This window comes from Coturnix japonica, chromosome 21, assembly GCF_001577835.2.
Source record: "Coturnix japonica isolate 7356 chromosome 21, Coturnix japonica 2.1, whole genome shotgun sequence".
Lineage (NCBI taxonomy): Eukaryota > Metazoa > Chordata > Aves > Galliformes > Phasianidae > Coturnix > Coturnix japonica.
Genome location: NC_029536.1, coordinates 4,011,122 through 4,028,302, shown reverse-complemented (window position 1 = coordinate 4,028,302; position 17,181 = coordinate 4,011,122). Strand labels below are relative to the sequence as shown.

The 17,181-nt window shown below is 43.0% G+C and overlaps 1 protein-coding gene across 6 annotated transcripts in view; it reads left to right on the top strand.

Moving 5' to 3' along the window:
* UBR4 (ubiquitin protein ligase E3 component n-recognin 4) overlaps positions 1–17,181 on the top strand; it is a 66,431-nt gene that overhangs the window by 27,613 nt on the left and 21,637 nt on the right. For 2 of the 6 annotated variants that reach the window (XM_015882446.2, XM_015882447.2), the window contains exons 50-76: positions 199–231; positions 1,337–1,400; positions 1,838–1,972; positions 2,625–2,799; positions 3,032–3,169; positions 3,595–3,716; positions 4,079–4,190; positions 4,320–4,450; positions 4,588–4,765; positions 4,958–5,062; positions 5,516–5,671; positions 6,375–6,543; positions 6,700–6,796; positions 7,228–7,335; positions 7,785–7,901; positions 9,052–9,261; positions 9,634–9,783; positions 10,409–10,636; positions 10,749–10,827; positions 11,274–11,516; positions 12,447–12,615; positions 13,186–13,330; positions 13,882–13,967; positions 14,312–14,399; positions 14,528–14,721; positions 15,591–15,830; positions 16,931–17,069. In XM_015882446.2, the coding sequence (XP_015737932.1) occupies positions 199–231; positions 1,337–1,400; positions 1,838–1,972; positions 2,625–2,799; positions 3,032–3,169; positions 3,595–3,716; positions 4,079–4,190; positions 4,320–4,450; positions 4,588–4,765; positions 4,958–5,062; positions 5,516–5,671; positions 6,375–6,543; positions 6,700–6,796; positions 7,228–7,335; positions 7,785–7,901; positions 9,052–9,261; positions 9,634–9,783; positions 10,409–10,636; positions 10,749–10,827; positions 11,274–11,516; positions 12,447–12,615; positions 13,186–13,330; positions 13,882–13,967; positions 14,312–14,399; positions 14,528–14,721; positions 15,591–15,830; positions 16,931–17,069 (3,811 nt within the window). The remainder of the gene's footprint in view (positions 1–198; positions 232–1,336; positions 1,401–1,837; positions 1,973–2,624; positions 2,800–3,031; positions 3,170–3,594; positions 3,717–4,078; positions 4,191–4,319; positions 4,451–4,587; positions 4,766–4,957; positions 5,063–5,515; positions 5,672–6,374; positions 6,544–6,699; positions 6,797–7,227; positions 7,336–7,784; positions 7,902–9,051; positions 9,262–9,633; positions 9,784–10,408; positions 10,637–10,748; positions 10,828–11,273; positions 11,517–12,446; positions 12,616–13,185; positions 13,331–13,881; positions 13,968–14,311; positions 14,400–14,527; positions 14,722–15,590; positions 15,831–16,930; positions 17,070–17,181) is intronic. The other 4 variants (XM_015882450.2, XM_015882448.2, XM_015882452.2 and 1 more) reach the window with 4 other exon arrangements.

The following is a 17,181-nucleotide window of genomic DNA, read 5'->3' as shown; positions in this document are numbered from 1 at the left end:
TAGGCAAAGTGTCTGCTGCCCAGACAGAAAGAGTCATGCTTAGATTGACTGTATATATCGCTCTCCCAGCTTCCTGATTTGCCCATTTAATTTGCCTTTTGCTTAGAATGTGTTGTAGGGAGTTTTTTTCTGTGAGCTTTTACACATTATTATTATTATTATATTTTTTTTTTTTCCTTTTTCTTTGCTCCCCCAAAGTTCTGAAACTGAGTCCCTAACCACCCTGGACCGGTTAGTATGCCATCCTTTTCTCTGCACGAATGAGTGTGTGTCAGAGATAGAACACATGCTGTGGCTTTTGTTGACTGTTGATTTTCTGTTTTCCAAGTGACATTCGCTTCTTTACATTCTGGTCATTGCATGGCAGATGATTTAGCAAAATGTAAAGATGAGGCGGATTTTTGCTGCATACAGCTTGTCTGTTGCTTGTTGGACAGACTCCTTTCTGCTTTGTCCCTCCTTATGCTTTTTTTCTCCCACTTCTCTTCCCCTGTTGGCTTTTATGGCTGCGGGTGCGGGGAAATCAATGTTATTTACCACCTCCAGACCTCAGAATTGTTGTTCCTTCTACCTTGTATCCAATCCTACGCTGTTGTTTCTCCCCTTAACGCTGTCTCATCCCTCCCTTTTCCTATACTCTTGCTCTGCTCCTGGTGTGCCAGGTGACACTTCAGCTAGTTCTACTTCAAGGCATGAAGGGGTGCTGCAGGGGAGGGTCAGCACTTTGTTGCAAATGTGTAAATAAGGTTTTTTTCCTTGGGGCAAATATTTTACCAGCCTGCCTTATTGCTGTCAGAACTTCGGCAGCTCTCAGGCGGGTCATACCCAGTTAATTTTCCTCCGGAGTATTTTGTGCTGAAACTCCAAATTGGAAAGAGCAACCTGTGTGAAAATAGCAAGCGAGTAGAATCTTGCTCCCTTAGAAAAGTCGGTTACGCTTTTTCCCATGTGTCATACCAAGCCTTGATCTGCAGTCATATGTACGTCTGTGGGCCATGGTGAATTGGTACTGTCAAGACAATCCAAGTTATCCCTGCTGCAGGCTGCGTAAGGAAATGTTTTATCCTCTTTGGTAGAGAAAAGCCCCTGTCTTTCAGCTGTGGATTATTAAAGCAGTCCTAAGTTTGTCTGTGAGCGTGAGCCAGGTTTAACTCTGGTCTGTAACACAATGAAATGATATGCATGGTGCCTGTGGCAGGTTTTATCATGCTTTGATTTTGTACTTGGCATTCGTTAGCTGTCTCTGAGCTACTCATGACTGTAGCCCGCATAAAGCAAAGTGCTAAGGAGAGAGAAGGGTTGCTGTACTCAAGCCTGCTTTCCTTTCTCCCTCCAGGCTAGTAGTGAGTTCTTTAGAAGCGCTGGAAAGCTGCTTTGCTGTAGGACCAGTCAACGAGAAGGCAAGTAACTTTCTGAATACATTCTTCTAAGATGGGGGAGGAGGGGTGAGATCAGCAGCACCTCCTGCAGCCCTGGGGGCCTGATAGGAGAGAGCCGCATCCGTTTTGCTCACAGCACTGATCTGAAAGTTGACTTAGCGAAAAGCATTTGAAACTAGTTTAGAATGACAATTGGCATTTGCATTTATTGCTGGTGGGATTTTTGTGCTGTAGAGTGACCTCGTTTGCAAAAACAGCAGGGTAGAAACCCATAAATCTGAGAAGGACTTTTCTTGTTTAGGCATGTGAAATGTTCTTTAAATGTCAAATAATACATTGAGGGAATATCAAAACTGTGTTGCAGGGAGGTAGGAACTTGCAGTGAGATTGGAGTCATGCATCACCTTAATGGTTTGTGATCTGAAGAATGGTCTTTTTTTGTCTGTTCTTGGAAACAGGAGAAAAATAAGGCGACTGCTCAGGAACTGGCTACCATGCTCCTGTCCATGCCTGCTCCTTCCAGTGTCCAGCAGCAAACCAAGAGCCTCTTAGCCAGCTTGCACACCAGTCGCTCAGCATACCATAACCATAAGGTAACATGGTTCAAAGATTTCAACATCTTCTGCCCACTTGCTAGCTTATGGTAGAGGTGCAGCCAGCCCTAGAAGCACCTTCTCCTTGCAGTATAGCGCTGTGGACTAATTTTCCTTTAGATCCTGCTGTCTGCTGTGCTGATAGTGTTTCCTCAGAGCTTCACTAGCTAAAATGCTCTTTGAAAAATTTGTTGTGGAATAATATCTGCTAATCAACAGAAATCAGGATCTTGAAACACAGGTTTGTAAACTGTGTAGCTCAAGATTTCCATTTCCCCATGCGTCTGGCTTAGGGTGACAGGAAAGTTATTAGAGTAAGTAGTGGTTAGGATACTTGCTAACATAATTGCAGTAAATGCATGGAAGCCTGCAGATAGCCTTTGCTAACCACTTCAGTGGTTATGGTTTTACAGTGGTCTTCCTGTCCACATTTAAGCATGATGGAAAGAATATTTGGATTCTCCAGCCAGATTTTTTTGTTGTTGTTAATGTATTGGGTGGTTTTATAATACTAGTTGTCATTTCTAGATGACACTGGCCAAGAAAGTTAAAGCAAATTTCCCCTATGAACTATCCTACAGTTGTATTTCAGCTGTTCTGCTCTTCTGCTGCGCATTGGTTCTCTTTGCCAATGTTATCATTTGCTTTCCAGGATCAAGCATTGCTAAGTAAAGCCATTCAGTATTTGAGTTCCTCAACCAAAGAAGGAAAGGACCTTGATCCTGAAGTGTTTCAGAGGTTGGTCATCACTGCTCGATCCATTGCTATTATGAGACCCAACAATCTGGTCCATTATACGGAGTCGAAGCTGTCACAGTTGGAAACAGGTAGAGAAGTCTGGATTTTCTCTAACTCTCTTTTAGGTTAACTCAAAATGTTTTGTGGTCTGTGGTCCGGTGTGATGGGGCCATGTTTGAACTATAATAGGCCTGAGATGGTCCTTGAAATGAGGATGTCAGACACTCTTAACAAAGGCCTTTTTCAAATAAACTTGATGTTTCCATGTTTGTTAGTACTTCTTCCTGCACAAGTCTGACAACTGTTCTTCCAATTGCACAGAGAGTGAAGAAGGGCAGGAGGCTCAGAAACACACTGAAGGGGAGGGCTGCACCTTTATTACCCAGCTGGTAAACCACTTCTGGAAGCTACACGCATCGAAGCCCAAAAATGCCTTCCTTGCTCCTGCCTGCTTGCCAGGTGTGCTAACTCTTCATTTGCTATTGACAAGCTTGTGTGTTTTGGTCTATTTTAAGCTTGTAAACAGAGAAAATGATTTATTCCAAACTAGTCTTAAGCTGCTAATGATGCCACATGCTTTCTGAGGTAGGTCTGTAAATTCTACACTGACATTTTTGTTAAAAATACATGTATATCCTAATAAAAAGGGACTGATGATTGGTTTGTTCATGGTTGGTTATGCTGCTATCAGGATATTCAGTGGTGTGTGGCATGTGCAGTACTCCATATATCATACAGGGCTGGTGTGTAAGCTCATTTTGGATTGGAGCTTTAGAATTTTTTGTGCCTTAAAGTCTTCAAATACTAGATGCATCCTGCAGTGTTGTGTTCTGTGCTGAAGTGTAGAGAGAATTGATTCCAGGCCTGCTTTTATTTCTCCTTAGGTCTGACTCATGTTGAGGCCACAGTCAATGCTTTGGTGGATATTATCCATGGATACTGCACGTGTGAACTAGATTGTATCCATACGGCGTCCAAGATCTACATGCAGATGTTACTTTGCCCAGTATGTAATCTATTCTGCTCTCTATCAGCCTATAATGCAAGTGACACAAAGAGAGTTAAGTAAAGGTACAATGGTAAGACAAGGCTTTACGAAGTAGAGACATGCAGCCAAAAACATAGAGCCAGAAGTGAATGAAGGAGAAATGTCTCTCATTGTGTTTTAATAATGTATGTCATGTACTGCTTGTGTAATGATAAGTATTGCTTTGTGGCTGCTGGGGAAGACAGGGAGTTTAGAAGTTAGGCAGTGATGTAAGCATTATGTGAATCATGACCAGCAGAGTCATAAGCATTATTTCCCATCCTTCCACACTGTGTAAGCACATGAAGCTTAAGTTTAACAGTTAACTATTAACCCTTTAGGATCCTGCAGTGAGCTTTTCTTGCAAACAAGCCTTGATCAGAGTGCTGAGACCAAGGAACAAGAGGAGACATGTGACCTTGCCATCCTCCCCTCGCAGCAATACTCCTATGGGTATGCCAAATCCATTCATCTTTGCCTTTAAATGAGCACGACCTACTTTATTTGTCAGAAAAGACACACACAAAAAAAAACCTAAAAACCTTAGGGAATTAATTTGTGAATTGATCTTTTGTAACGCAGGAGATAAAGATGATGATGATGACGATGATGCAGAAGACAAGCTGCAGAGCTCTGGCATAGCAAATGGTGAACATATCCGCCAAGAAAGCCAAGAGCAGAGTGAAGTTGATCATGGTGACTTTGAGATGGTGGTAAGTCCAGAGTGCTTCTCTTTGGAATCTGGTCAGTGCTTGGGGTTTGTTTATAGAGTATGATGAATTGATACTTACTGTTCCATTAGCTGACAGTGGTTTGGCAAAATCTCTCTCACTGTGTTCTTTTTCCACAGTCTGAATCAATGGTTCTGGAGACTTCTGAAAACGTGAACAATGGGAACCCTTCTCCTCTGGAGGCTCTTCTGGCTGGAGCAGAGGGATTCCCTCCAATGCTGGATATCCCTCCAGATGCAGATGATGAAACCATGGTGGAACTGGCTATTGCCCTGAGCCTGCAACAGGATCAGCAAGGTAAGATGTCAACATTGCTGTGACTCAAAAAGGGAAACAGAATATGAGAAAACTGAGAAAAAAGCAGAGCAGAAGCTGTTGATGTGACCACCATCGAAACAAAGATAACAGAACAATGAAATGCACATAGTGGACCGGAATTAACATAGTTTATATGGAGAAGGGCATTCAACATTTATTTTCTTCTTGCAGGTAGCAGCAGCAGTGCGCTTGGACTGCAGAGCTTAGGACTGTCTGGCCAAGCACCCAGCTCTTCTTCTCTCGATGCTGGAACACTCTCAGATACAACAGCATCAGGTAACTGTTCACTGCGAGGAATCAAGTTGTGTTTTATTTTAGTCTTAAGCTAAATAATGATTTTTAAATTGTTTGCAAATGTCGTTTTGAAGAATCAGTCCTTATTATTGGCTTCATGTATCTTTAATGGTTTATACAGGATCTTTGCTTGCTTTGGAGGACCTTCCTTATGTGCTTCTTTGAGGAACTGATTTCCTCTTCTTAAAATAAAGTAAATCATATGCAGTATTTTCTTTGCATGTAAAGTGGACAGATGTTGCCCTCCAGTTTACTAATATGGTTTCATTCTCAGGGTATCTGCACTGCTTTTAGCAGGCTTAAGTGCAGTGATGAACAATCCAAATTCCTTTTGGATTTGTAGTTGAAAATTAAAAGACAGATCTTTGTGGCTTTTCTTTTGTACTATATACTACTTTTGCAGTTCTATTAAGACAGTGTTTTTACTTGTAACAGCTCTCTTTATTCTTTTAGCTCCAGCGTCTGATGATGAAGGCAGCACAGCTGCAACAGATGGCTCAACTCTTCGGACTTCACCTGCTGACCATGGTGGAAGTGTGGGCTCAGAGAGTGGTGGCAGTGCTGTGGACTCAGTGGCTGGTGAGCACAGTGGTGAGTATCTGTTGCTGGAACGGTGTTTGTACATCTGATTTCTACAGTGAGAAGACTTACCAGGAGTGAGTAAGGGATGGGAAGTCCCTGGAAGAGAAGAAATCTGTTCTGGATAGGTGATGCCATGCGTCATTTTTGTGGTTACTATCAAAGTGCCCTACAGAGTATGAATATTTCCTCTTATAGTTCTCTAGAGATGTGGAATAGCAGTATTTGCTGATCTGTAATCAATTACACAGTGCAGCAACCTAGGGTGAGAATAAAGGAAAGTCTTAAAATACAGGATAAGTTTAAATGGGATTAAGGTAGTTTCCTCCCCTTTGTTTGAGGAAACAAAGAAAACTGATTGGAAAAATAAATTAATGATTTATTTAAAGGCTGCAAACAGGCTTCTATGAACAATTGTGTTCATGCTGCCCATGCTGCACACCCTTCTTTTAACCCACCTTCAACTTACTGCTGTGGAACCAGTTCAGTTTGTGCCACCAAGACGAGGCTGGTGAACAAAGCACTGCTGAGGGTGTTGTGTTGTATCTGTGCAAGTGCTGCTCTTTTAACTTTCTGAAAGTAACCACGGACACTGTCTGCTTAGAACCATAATTCCACAGGGTAGTGCTATGGTTGGTATGAAGGGGCTGTTCAGTTGTGCTGATATTCTTCCCTCTCCCCTCTGCCCCTTTCTTTTTCTTTCATTGTTTTTCAGTGTCTGGCCGTAGCAGTGCCTATGGGGACACGACAGCTGAGGGCCATCCTGCTGGACCAGGCAGTGTCAGCTCCAGCACAGGTGCAATCAGCACTACCACAGGCCAGCAAGAAGGAGATGGCTCAGAAGGAGAAGGGGAGGCAGAGGGAGATGTCCACACCAGCAACAGGCAAGGGGCTTCGTTTTCCTTTTCAAAAGTCATGCTTCTGCTCTGCAGTGTCGTTGTTTGTAGCAGAGTTACAAGCTGGTAATCTTGTTGGTCTAGTATTTCTTTCAGCATGTCTGAAAATGCTTTACATTTGCTTGCTGCTTTCTAACTTCTCAGGCTGCACATGGTCCGACTGATGTTGTTGGAGAGGCTGCTGCAGAACTTACCGCAGCTGAGGAACGTTGGGGGAGTTCGGGCCATCCCTTACATGCAGGTAACTGAGAAGGGCTCAGGTTTTAAGCCTTAGTCAAAAAGTTCATTGCTGCCACTGATGACAGGCTTTTGTTTGCACTCACTTTTAACCTTTTCTCTTTCTTGCCTAGTCACAGTGTAGGAGTCCCTCTCTGTAGTGTTCAATCTGTTGCACTGTATTCCTTACCCAAAGATTTAGACATCTGCTGTTTCTTAGTGTTGCTTGGCTGTTGAATGATGACCCTAAGGACTAAAGTCCTTGAACCTTTATGTATGTGGGATGGTCCTTCACATTTATACCAAGTATTCCTATAAAGGTGTCATTGTACAGGGAGAATTTGGGGAAAAGCGAAAATTAATCAATATATAAATTACAGAAGTTTTGTGAAAGATTGTATCTATTTTGAAAACACATCATCTTTCTTCTGTTCATTGTCTGACTTTCATTTCCAGGTTATTCTCATGCTCACAACAGACCTGGATGGAGATGATGAGAAGGACAAGGGAGCTTTAGATAACCTTCTGTCCCAGCTGATTGCAGAACTGTGCATGGAGAAAAAGGCAAGCTGTAATATAAGCACACAGTCTTGATTTGCTCCTTCTAGACAGGTTTTCTTCCCATGGAGGGGTTGGGTGCATGGGAATCTTAGCAACAAATTGCTGTATGGATATGTTCAGACAGTTAATCTCACATAATGTATGAAATAACTCACTGTTACCTAGTTCCAACATCAGCAAGTGAGCATGATAACTTGTATGACTTGAGTTCAACAATTCAAACAGGGATGACCGATCAGTGATGTATTGACATACATGCATGTCTATCTGTCTAACTGTTCTCTGACACCCAGGCTACCATCTACTCTTATACTGTGGAATTCAGACTGCTTTTTTCTTGGTGTTATTGCTTGAGCTTAAATTAGAAGCACCTTGTGAGGGTCAGAGCACTGACACGTTGGTGTGAGGATGTTATGCTCAGCTCTGTAAGTAAGTCAGCTCTATCTTTGCAGGATGTGTCTAAGAAAAATGAACGCTCTCCTGTGAATGAAGTCCACCTGGTGGTAATGAGGCTGCTTAGTGTGTTCATGTCCAGAACAAAGTCAGGATCAAAGTCTTCCATTTGTGAGGTATGTTCTTCAGGGCGCTTTTTAGGGGTAGGATGTGGTTAGGGAGCTTTTCTTCATCAGAGATGGTATAAAAGGTGCACATAGATGGTGTAAAACTAAAGGACAGTTTAAAATACTTTGCAAAAACAGTGTTACTTGACTCATGCCATAAAGGATGTTTGCTGAAACTCGGAACACAGGAAAACAGCATGAGAAGATGGCTAGAATTTGTTTTGTGCGTGGTCTCTGGCTGAGCTGAGAGCAGAAGATTATTAAGGTTATTTAAAATGCTCTAGCAGATTTGTCATTGCATCTCACCAGCACTGAACGGGTTAAAAAGGATTTGTAATGTGATTATTGGAAAGCAATATGCTGCTGTGTCAACGTAAAAGTCGCTAAGAGGATTCCTTAGATATTTGTTGCTAAAAGGTACAGTAATAAGGCATAAAAAGCAGTATGTGTGGTGGGAAGGAGATTAATAAAAAAGCATAGAGGTTAAAAAATTTAGTCTGAACTGCATCAAATTTTAATGAGCTTATGAGCTGTGGGGTTTGTTTGGATTTACAGGGCTGCTTTAATAGTTTTATTTACAGTAGCTTTTTCTCCAGCCTTTGTTATTCACTTGAGCTTCCCACAGAAATCAAAGCTCATCGTCTTGCAGAATGCAGGTGGAGCAATACCTGGGTGGAGCAGAGCCTCTGAGCAGCATCTACAACAGGGACTCTTTCTCTACCAGGATTCACCCCCAGCTGGCCAAATCCCAGATAAACAAATAGAAATCCCAACTTAAAGAAGAAAATGAAGAAGAGAGAGGGGGAAAAAAAAGCCCTAGTCGTCTAATCCATAGCACAGTGGCCTCTGGCACATGTGTCGAGGGGAGATTAGACTTAAGAAGAGATTTTATTTGTTTTCCTTTACTAAGCGCTTGTTCAAAAGAGTCTCTGTAAATATTTGAGTTGCTTTTTCATAAACAAAATAACAACAAAAACCCCAAACAAACCCAAACCCAACCTCAAACAAACCTCAAACTTAAAAGCTGCCTGTAAAGTTTCTTAAAGGACAACAACACAACCCTCCTCAATTACCCATAGTGTCAGCTGTCTGATTGTCGCTGCTCTCCTGACATGATGGTTCTCAGGTGCTCTGTTAATCCTTCCCCTCTTCCTTTCAGTCTTCCTCGCTTATCTCCAGTGCCACTGCTGCTGCACTGTTGAGCTCTGGTGCTGTTGACTACTGTCTGCATGTGCTGAAGTCTTTACTGGAGTACTGGAAAAGTCAGCAGAATGATGAGGAGCCTGTTGCCACCAGCCAGCTCCTGAAACCTCACACTACTTCTTCTCCACCTGACATGAGCCCTTTCTTCCTCCGCCAGTATGTGAAGGTGAGTCCTGCCCTATACCTAGCAGTTGGTGGGGATTTTCACACTAAATCCCAGACTTGTTCAGTCACCTTTATTCCAGTAGAGACCTTTTATATATGTACAGGTGCAGTGAAAAAAGGGCTAGTTGTATAGAAGCACGTGTCCTAAGTTGAAAGCTTATATATTAAAATGCCTTTGGGCTACAGAGTAGCTTAATGCATCCTCTGTGTTGCCTATTAGCTCCTCGTGCAGGTTTGTCAGCTTGTGTTTGTTTATCAGTTTGAAGTGTTTCTTCAGGCTTCTAAGGTGCAGAAGAACTCTGTTTTTAAACAAACACACTGGGTAGTGTGTCAGAACAACACTCTGGTCCCAACTGATGTCTCTCACTCCCAGGGTCACGCCGCAGATGTGTTTGAGGCCTACACTCAGCTTCTGACAGAGATGGTGCTGCGGCTGCCCTACCAGATCAAGAAGATTGCAGACACAAACTCCCGTATCCCACCTCCTGTCTTTGATCATTCCTGGTTCTACTTTTTGTCTGAGGTGAGAACGTAATACACCCACAGGTTTCAACCAGAAAATCCCACTGATGTTACCTTACTTGGGAGAGATGAGGACTTTTGTAGGGCCAATCTGATCCATGTCTGATTGGCTTTGCGTTATTCCTGTTGAATAACTATAAGAAAGCATATGTGAAAAATGAGGTGTCTTTCAGTCTGTATAACTTGGTATTTACCTGCAGAAAGCTTTAACCTAAAACCTCACTGATGGTGCAATGTAACATCATGCTTTGCTGTTTGAACTTCACTTAGTCCTTAAAACAGTAGGATTTTTGGAGTATATATTTTCAGTTCCTTCCTCTGGTTGAATAGCTCCCTACATAACAAGTTATCTTACACAAGTTTGCGGAAAGGATTTAATGAAGCCTGACCAGCTTTTTATCTGAGATTACAAAATGGTTTTCAGAAGCAAACTCCCAATCACTCAGCTCAGGATGCTGCAGTATTGCCATGCAGTGTCTTCTGCCTTTTACTTGCTTTTATGGGTGACTCCCTGTTAATTCATCTCCACTATCTTGTCCTTTTTGTACAAAAGCCTTATTTCTGTTGGCGCAAGTTGCCCACTGGTGAGTTCACAGTGCTGATGCTATGGGCTTTTCTTTGTTTAGTACCTGATGATCCAGCAGACTCCGTTCGTGCGCCGCCAAGTCCGCAAGCTTTTGCTCTTTATCTGTGGATCCAAGGATAAATACCGTCAGCTCCGAGACCTCCACACTTTAGACTCCCATGTTCGTGGAATCAAAAAGCTCCTGGAAGAGCAAGGCATTTTCCTTCGTGCCAGTGTGGTCACAGCAAGTTCAGGCTCTGCTCTGCAGTATGATACATTGATCAGCTTGGTAAGGAAAAGTGTGCACCTGTACTTGGAGAAAGCCTATGCTGCACTTCTGTAAGATGTCAGTCCTAGATATAGAGACGTGGTGTTTAATCCTGTCCCATTGTGCCTTTCAGATGGAACACTTAAAGGCTTGCGCAGAGATTGCGACACAGCGAACAGTGAACTGGCAGAAATTCTGCATTAAAGATGACTGTGAGTTCTTTCTCTGAGGGTGTTCAGGAGAGCAGAGGGTTTGCACTGAATGTCTTGTTTTGAATTAAGGCTTCTCAGATGGGGAAGCTCAGCAGACATAAAGGGCTGAAGAACAGAGCTGAGAGTCTGATTTGGACTGAACTGTTTCCAATACTGATTATCACAGTGCTCTAATTGCAGCTGTTCCCTAGCTGAAGAACACAGTATGCTGTAATGGATAACTTAGTAGAACATGAATTAGGAAATCTGCATTGTTTGCACTGCTGTTTGTAAATTAGGACGTGATACTTGACCTTAGTATACCCAAATGTTTTACTTCCATAGTGTAGGGTTCTGCCAGCATGCGGGGTGCTCCTTATTGTGTTGGAAGGTAGTTTTTGTTGGGTTTGGTGTGGGTGCATTTAGTTTGAATTCAGGCAATCAAAATTGTCTTCCTTTCTCTGCAGCGGTTCTCTATTTCCTCCTTCAAGTCAGCTTCTTGGTAGATGAAGGAGTGTCACCAGTTCTCCTGCAGCTGCTCTCTTGTGCTCTGTGTGGCAGCAAAGTGCTGTCTATGGCTTCATCCTCTGGATCATCAAGCGCTTCTTCCACCTCTGCTCCTGCAGCATCAGGCTCTGGGCAGCCAGCCACACAGAGCAAATCATCCACCAAAAAGAGCAAGAAGGAAGAAAAGGAAAAGGAGCGAGAGGGTGAGCTGCAGCTGTGCCCTCTTCTGTGGTTCTTTTAGGGATGAAGTCTGCTCCTCTCAGCTTTATGTACCTCTCTTTAGAGAGCCCTTCTTGCTTCTAATTGTGTTAAATACCACTGTTGTGAAGGGGGCATGAATCTTGGCGTGGGTGGTTGAAACCTGTAGCAACATCTAGGAGGGAAGAGCAGTTTCACTGTATATAATAGTAGGTTCAAAGATGGAGTACATATGCTGTAAGAGTTGGGGCTGAAATTGGATACTGGGCATATCCCAAACCCATTGTGAGTATTTATTAATTTGAGTGGGCTTTGAGTTGTCTAAAAGAAGTTGCTTATAGCAGTGACTGAATAGCTTCTACCTAAGTTGCTTGTCTTGGGATGTAGGAGGCTAAAATCCTCATGGGAATTAAAACAAATGCTGTTGATGCACACCCAGTTAGCTCTGCTCCTTAGTGGTTGTGTTCAGACTTGTTTCCTCTGTCTGACTTGTAAACTATGTTGGAGCCAGGGCTGCTTCTTAATGGATGTCCAAAGTCTTGGGAAAGTAATTAAGCTTTTCTATAAAAGTCATGGGCATAAATTCTCTCTTGGCTTTTCTTCAGGGAGCTGTTTTGGCTTTCTCTGACAGACGGTTCTTTGTGACTCTATTCACTGCCCTATTATTGTTCCTTTTCTTTTTATCAGGATGTGTAGCACATTTCTCATGTCCTTACTGGCGAGCATTGCAGGAGTTTTCTCCTGTAATAGTCAGGAGTGTTAAATTATATTTATTGAAAAAGAGAGTTATATTATACATGTTGCCTTAACCGCTGTCATTTATTCCCATGTTCTTTCTGTACGGTCTATAAAATAGGAAGCTGGACTGCCTGTGAAGTACTCAAATCATCTGCTTTATTAACTCTTTCTTTCTTGTGCTACCCGGTGTCCCCTAGGTGAGAATTCAGGCAGTCAGGAAGACCAGCTGTGTACAGCTCTGGTGAACCAGCTGAACAAGTTTGCTGATAAGGAAACCCTCATTCAATTCCTGCGTTGCTTCTTGCTGGAATCCAACTCATCCTCTGTCAGATGGCAGGCACACTGCCTCGCACTCCACATCTACAGGTGAGCTGGGAGGGAGCCTCTCTGAGCTGGTTCCTTTGAATCAGTCCCAGCTCAGTTCTGGAAAGATGAAATAACTCTGTCTCTGCCCTAAAAGCTGCTGAGGCTTGCAATGATGGTATCTCCTTGTGTTGCTCATGTTATTCTGCAGTTGCTGGGGCCAGAGGTGTAACTTGTGACTTAGTAAGTGATCAACATGAGTTACCATCTGCAAGAAGCATCTGATTTCTGCCTTTAGAATCTGGTGTTTGTGGGAGAATGAATTCCCAAGGCAGACACAAGCTGGTGCAGATAAAAAGATGGCAGTTGTGTGTGTCAAGGCAGACTTCAGGGTGCTGAACTCCCTCAGGAGTCTGTTGTTACTAGAGAGCTCTTCCATTTCGAAGAGTGCTGGAACGCCGTTGGTGATGAGAAGAGTTGACATTTGACTCTGTGAGCTCTCATGTATAGCAAGATAAGAATTAGTTGCAACCTCTTTTTGAACTGTAAATGTATTTTCCTTCCTCTGTGTATAGCTACCTTGTCATTATAGCTATCTTGACAAGCCTAATTGATCTGTAATCTGTCCAACAGGAACTCTAACAAGTCTCAGCAAGAATTACTGTTGGATCTCATGTGGTCAATCTGGCCAGAACTTCCAGCCTATGGGAGAAAGGCTGCCCAGTTTGTTGATCTCCTGGGATACTTCTCTCTGAAAACACAGCAGACTGAGAAGAAGGTACAGTGTCATTCAGAAAAGGCAGAACAGCATCTCAGGTTCAGCTGTCAAGAGTTTTCTCAGTGTTCATTTATGGTGCAGCTGGATTCCTTGAAATGGAGAGTGGGGATTTTTCTTGTGTGGTTCTGTTGTGGGTTGCAAAACCTTGGGAAGTCTATGAGGAAAGTACTGCTAGCTCCAATTTACAGATATGATATTTCATCTCTTAACTGTGACTTCTGAATAAAGGCAGTGGTGGAATTTCTTAAGGGGCCACAAACAGAGAACAGCTAGTTTAGATGCACTGATAATTGCGTGTGTGTTTGTAAAGAGCTTGGAAATGCCCTATGAATCTTGGCAAGCATTCCAGTCATTGGCTGTGACAAACAGCGCTGTTGTTGTGGTAAAGGTCTAACTTTAGGATCTGTTACATTCTTGGGTAATGACTTAACCACACAAATACCTGTGGGTGCAGCAAACATATCGTCTGGGGGACCGAGCGTGCCTTGTGATGTCTTAGCAGCATTAAAAGAAAATGCTGAGCAGACAATATTCCCTTAATTGTATTTCAGCTGAAGGAATACTCCCAGAAGGCTGTGGAGATCCTCCGGACTCAAAACCACATTCTTACCAACCACCCTAACTCCAACATTTACAAGTGAGTAACTTTTGCCTTTGATCCATTCTGCTTTTTAGCAGATGAGCTGCAATCCACAGAGCAATACCCAGTTCTTGTAATGAAACTGGGATGGAGGAAAGACCCCCACTGAGATTACACGTTTGCTGCAGCTGGTCTTGTGAGAATAGCAAACTCCTTTCTGCCATGTGAAAAGAAATGAGTATATGCGCTATTGGCAGTAGTTTGGCTTTGGCTTTTTTTGCTTTCCTTTTTGTTAGAAAATAGTAGGAATGATTGGAGAGTATAGATGTGCAGAGTTGTTAATTGTGTTCTTAGTCATACCTTGGTGGTTGATTGTTTTATTTGCTTTCTCTTCGTTCCAGCACACTGTCTGGGCTGGTGGAATTTGATGGCTATTACCTAGAGAGTGATCCTTGCCTTGTCTGCAACAATCCAGAGGTGCCCTTCTGTGTAAGTATTGCCGTTCTTAAACCCTTTCCAATTAGTTACAGGGTTCCCAGCATTTACAGCAGCTGTGTTTCTGTATTTCGGGGGAATGTGATCATATTGGCAATGCGTCCCTATTTTTCTCTTCTCAGTATATTAAGCTTTCCTCCATTAAAGTGGACACCCGATATACAACCACCCAGCAAGTGGTGAAGCTGATTGGCAGCCACACCATCAGCAAAGTGACAGTGAAGATAGGAGACCTGAAACGCACCAAAATGGTCCGAACCATCAACCTCTATTACAACAACAGGACAGTGCAAGCCATAGTGGAGCTGAAAAACAAGTACGTTCATCCACATGTGTCATTGAGTTTGACATTGGGATTTCTGGTGAGGTGGATGGGTTTGAATCCGTGTTGTGTTAAGAAAACAGTGCCAAGAGCATCCTGGGGATTTTGACTTTGAATTTGGGCTTTGCAGTGCATCCAGGAATGCTGGAAGTGTTAACATTACTTGTGTGAAGCTGTATAGTAGAACTAAAAGTAGAAGTTGGATGGCCTAGCTCACAAATGCTGCTGTACTCAGGAAAAACCTCTTTTTTCAGTACATTGCTCAGTCTGGAGCCAGTTGTGCTTATATGCTTTCCCTTCTCACTTCTTGAGATCTTCTCACCAGAATCAGATCTCTTTGGCTTAAGGATTAATCTGTGCCTGCTGCTTATTGCTTATTTGAAGTCTTAATCTTCTGTGACATCACGAGTGGCTGCTGTGGAGGGGATTATGATGTCACAAAGAGAGGATTCTGACTTCAGGTTGAAAATAAGCAGTGGGAGTAGATGAGATCTTTAGAAATAAATATCCTGTTTTCATGCAAATGTCTTTACTAATAAAAATTAAAAAAAAAATTTAAAAAAAAAAAATGGAGGTGAAAATCCCTAGAAAATGTCTGTAGAATTAAAGTTCTTCCATGAGGCATCAACAGCTCTCTAATCCTAAACAGTCTTTCTCTATGAAGAGGATAAAGGCTTAAAATGTATTTCTGGCTACATATCATGTCAGTACAGAAGCTAAGGAAGCGAATCCTAGAACTGCTCTCCATTCATCCCATATAAAGTAGATTTGGAGCTGAGGCAGTTGTGCTCGGCTCCTCTTTGTGCGTGGGCAGGAGGGTACTTCCCCATTGAAAAGCCATGCGCTTCTCTTTTCTTTCCCAGGCCAGCTCGATGGCACAAAGCTAAAAAGGTCCAGCTGACCCCAGGCCAGACAGAGGTGAAGATTGACCTCCCTTTACCCATCGTGGCTTCCAACCTGATGATTGAATTTGCAGATTTCTATGAGAACTATCAGGCTTCCACAGAGACCCTGCAGTGCCCTCGATGCAGCGCATCCGTCCCTGCCAACCCGGGGGTGTGTGGGAACTGTGGTGAGAACGTGTATCAGTGCCACAAGTGCAGGTAGGTCGTCCCAGTTCCTCCCTATGGAGCCCTCAAACCCTCGTGCTTCTGCTCACGTTGGATGTTCAGCAGAATACCCTGCTATTGAAATGCACCATTCTGGTTAATAGGAGCGAGCAATCAAATTAGTCGGGAAGTATAAAACAGGCTTACAGAGGGATTTAGCATTAATGCAGGCGAACAAAGGAAACCTGATACGACAATGCTGAGAGAATGCTGAAGTTTTGAAGCAAGCCCTCAGAAGTTTAAAACGACACATTCCCAGGAGGAGGTTATTTTTGGTTTGCTTGGTTAAAGAAGGAGCTGGAGTTCAATTGTGGGGGTTCCCCCCAGGACCCCCATCATGGTGTGCAGGATGGACTGTGCTGTCTGTTCAGAGCTTTTGTTTTGCTCTCCTCATTCAGAGCAGGGCTCAGGGTGTAATTTACTGTGTGCTATTCAGGCTTTTACTACAGTATCACAAATCCTCCTCTTTTGTGAGTTTAGTTCCCTCGTTTGCTGTCTCTTCCCCCATCGTGTTGTCCCACGTTGCTCTCAAATCTGCGGGGGATTCGAGGTGTTTAGCAGATTCTTTGCACAGATCATTTGATTGTTGGTCTGCTGAAAGGTTTCCATGTCCAGTATTGAGATATGGGAGCTATATACCAGTTCACATCATGCTACTCTAGTCTGCAATAGAGGATATTAAGTATGCTGCAGTTAGTCCCACTGCAACTGTGTGGAGAGTGAAAGCTATTCAGAACCCAGACCTTACAAAACTGTTTCTTTTAATCTGTGTCCTCATAAAGGTCACAGTGTCCTCATCTGACATTCTGCTGGGAATTGTTGTTGAAGCAGGATTGTTAGGCACAAACTCATGCCTGTTTATACTTCCTGCTCAGAATGTACTACTTCTACGTGGATTTTTTGGTGCCTAGGTTTTGATTGTCACATACCACATGTGCTTTACTCATAATAGCTTCCTTAAGGTGGGTTAGATGTTTTGGTGGCCATCCTCCTTTGCCTAATGAATGAATGCATTCAGAGCTTACTTGCTTTATTCTCACAGTTACCTTGATAAGCTCAGATGCATTCTTTGACCTTTCTGGCTTGCCTTCCAGGTCCATTAATTACGATGAGAAGGATCCCTTCCTTTGCAATGCCTGTGGGTTCTGTAAATACGCGCGCTTTGACTTCATGTTGTATGCCAAGCCTTGCTGTGCAGTGGATCCCATAGAGAACGAGGAGGATCGAAAGAAGGTTGGGCTAATAGCAGAATTATTAACAAAATGCTGTGTCTCTTGGCTAAGTAAACAGTGTAGGGACATAAGAGGCCCATCTGTCTTGGGAGTAACATGAAAAGCAGTGCTCC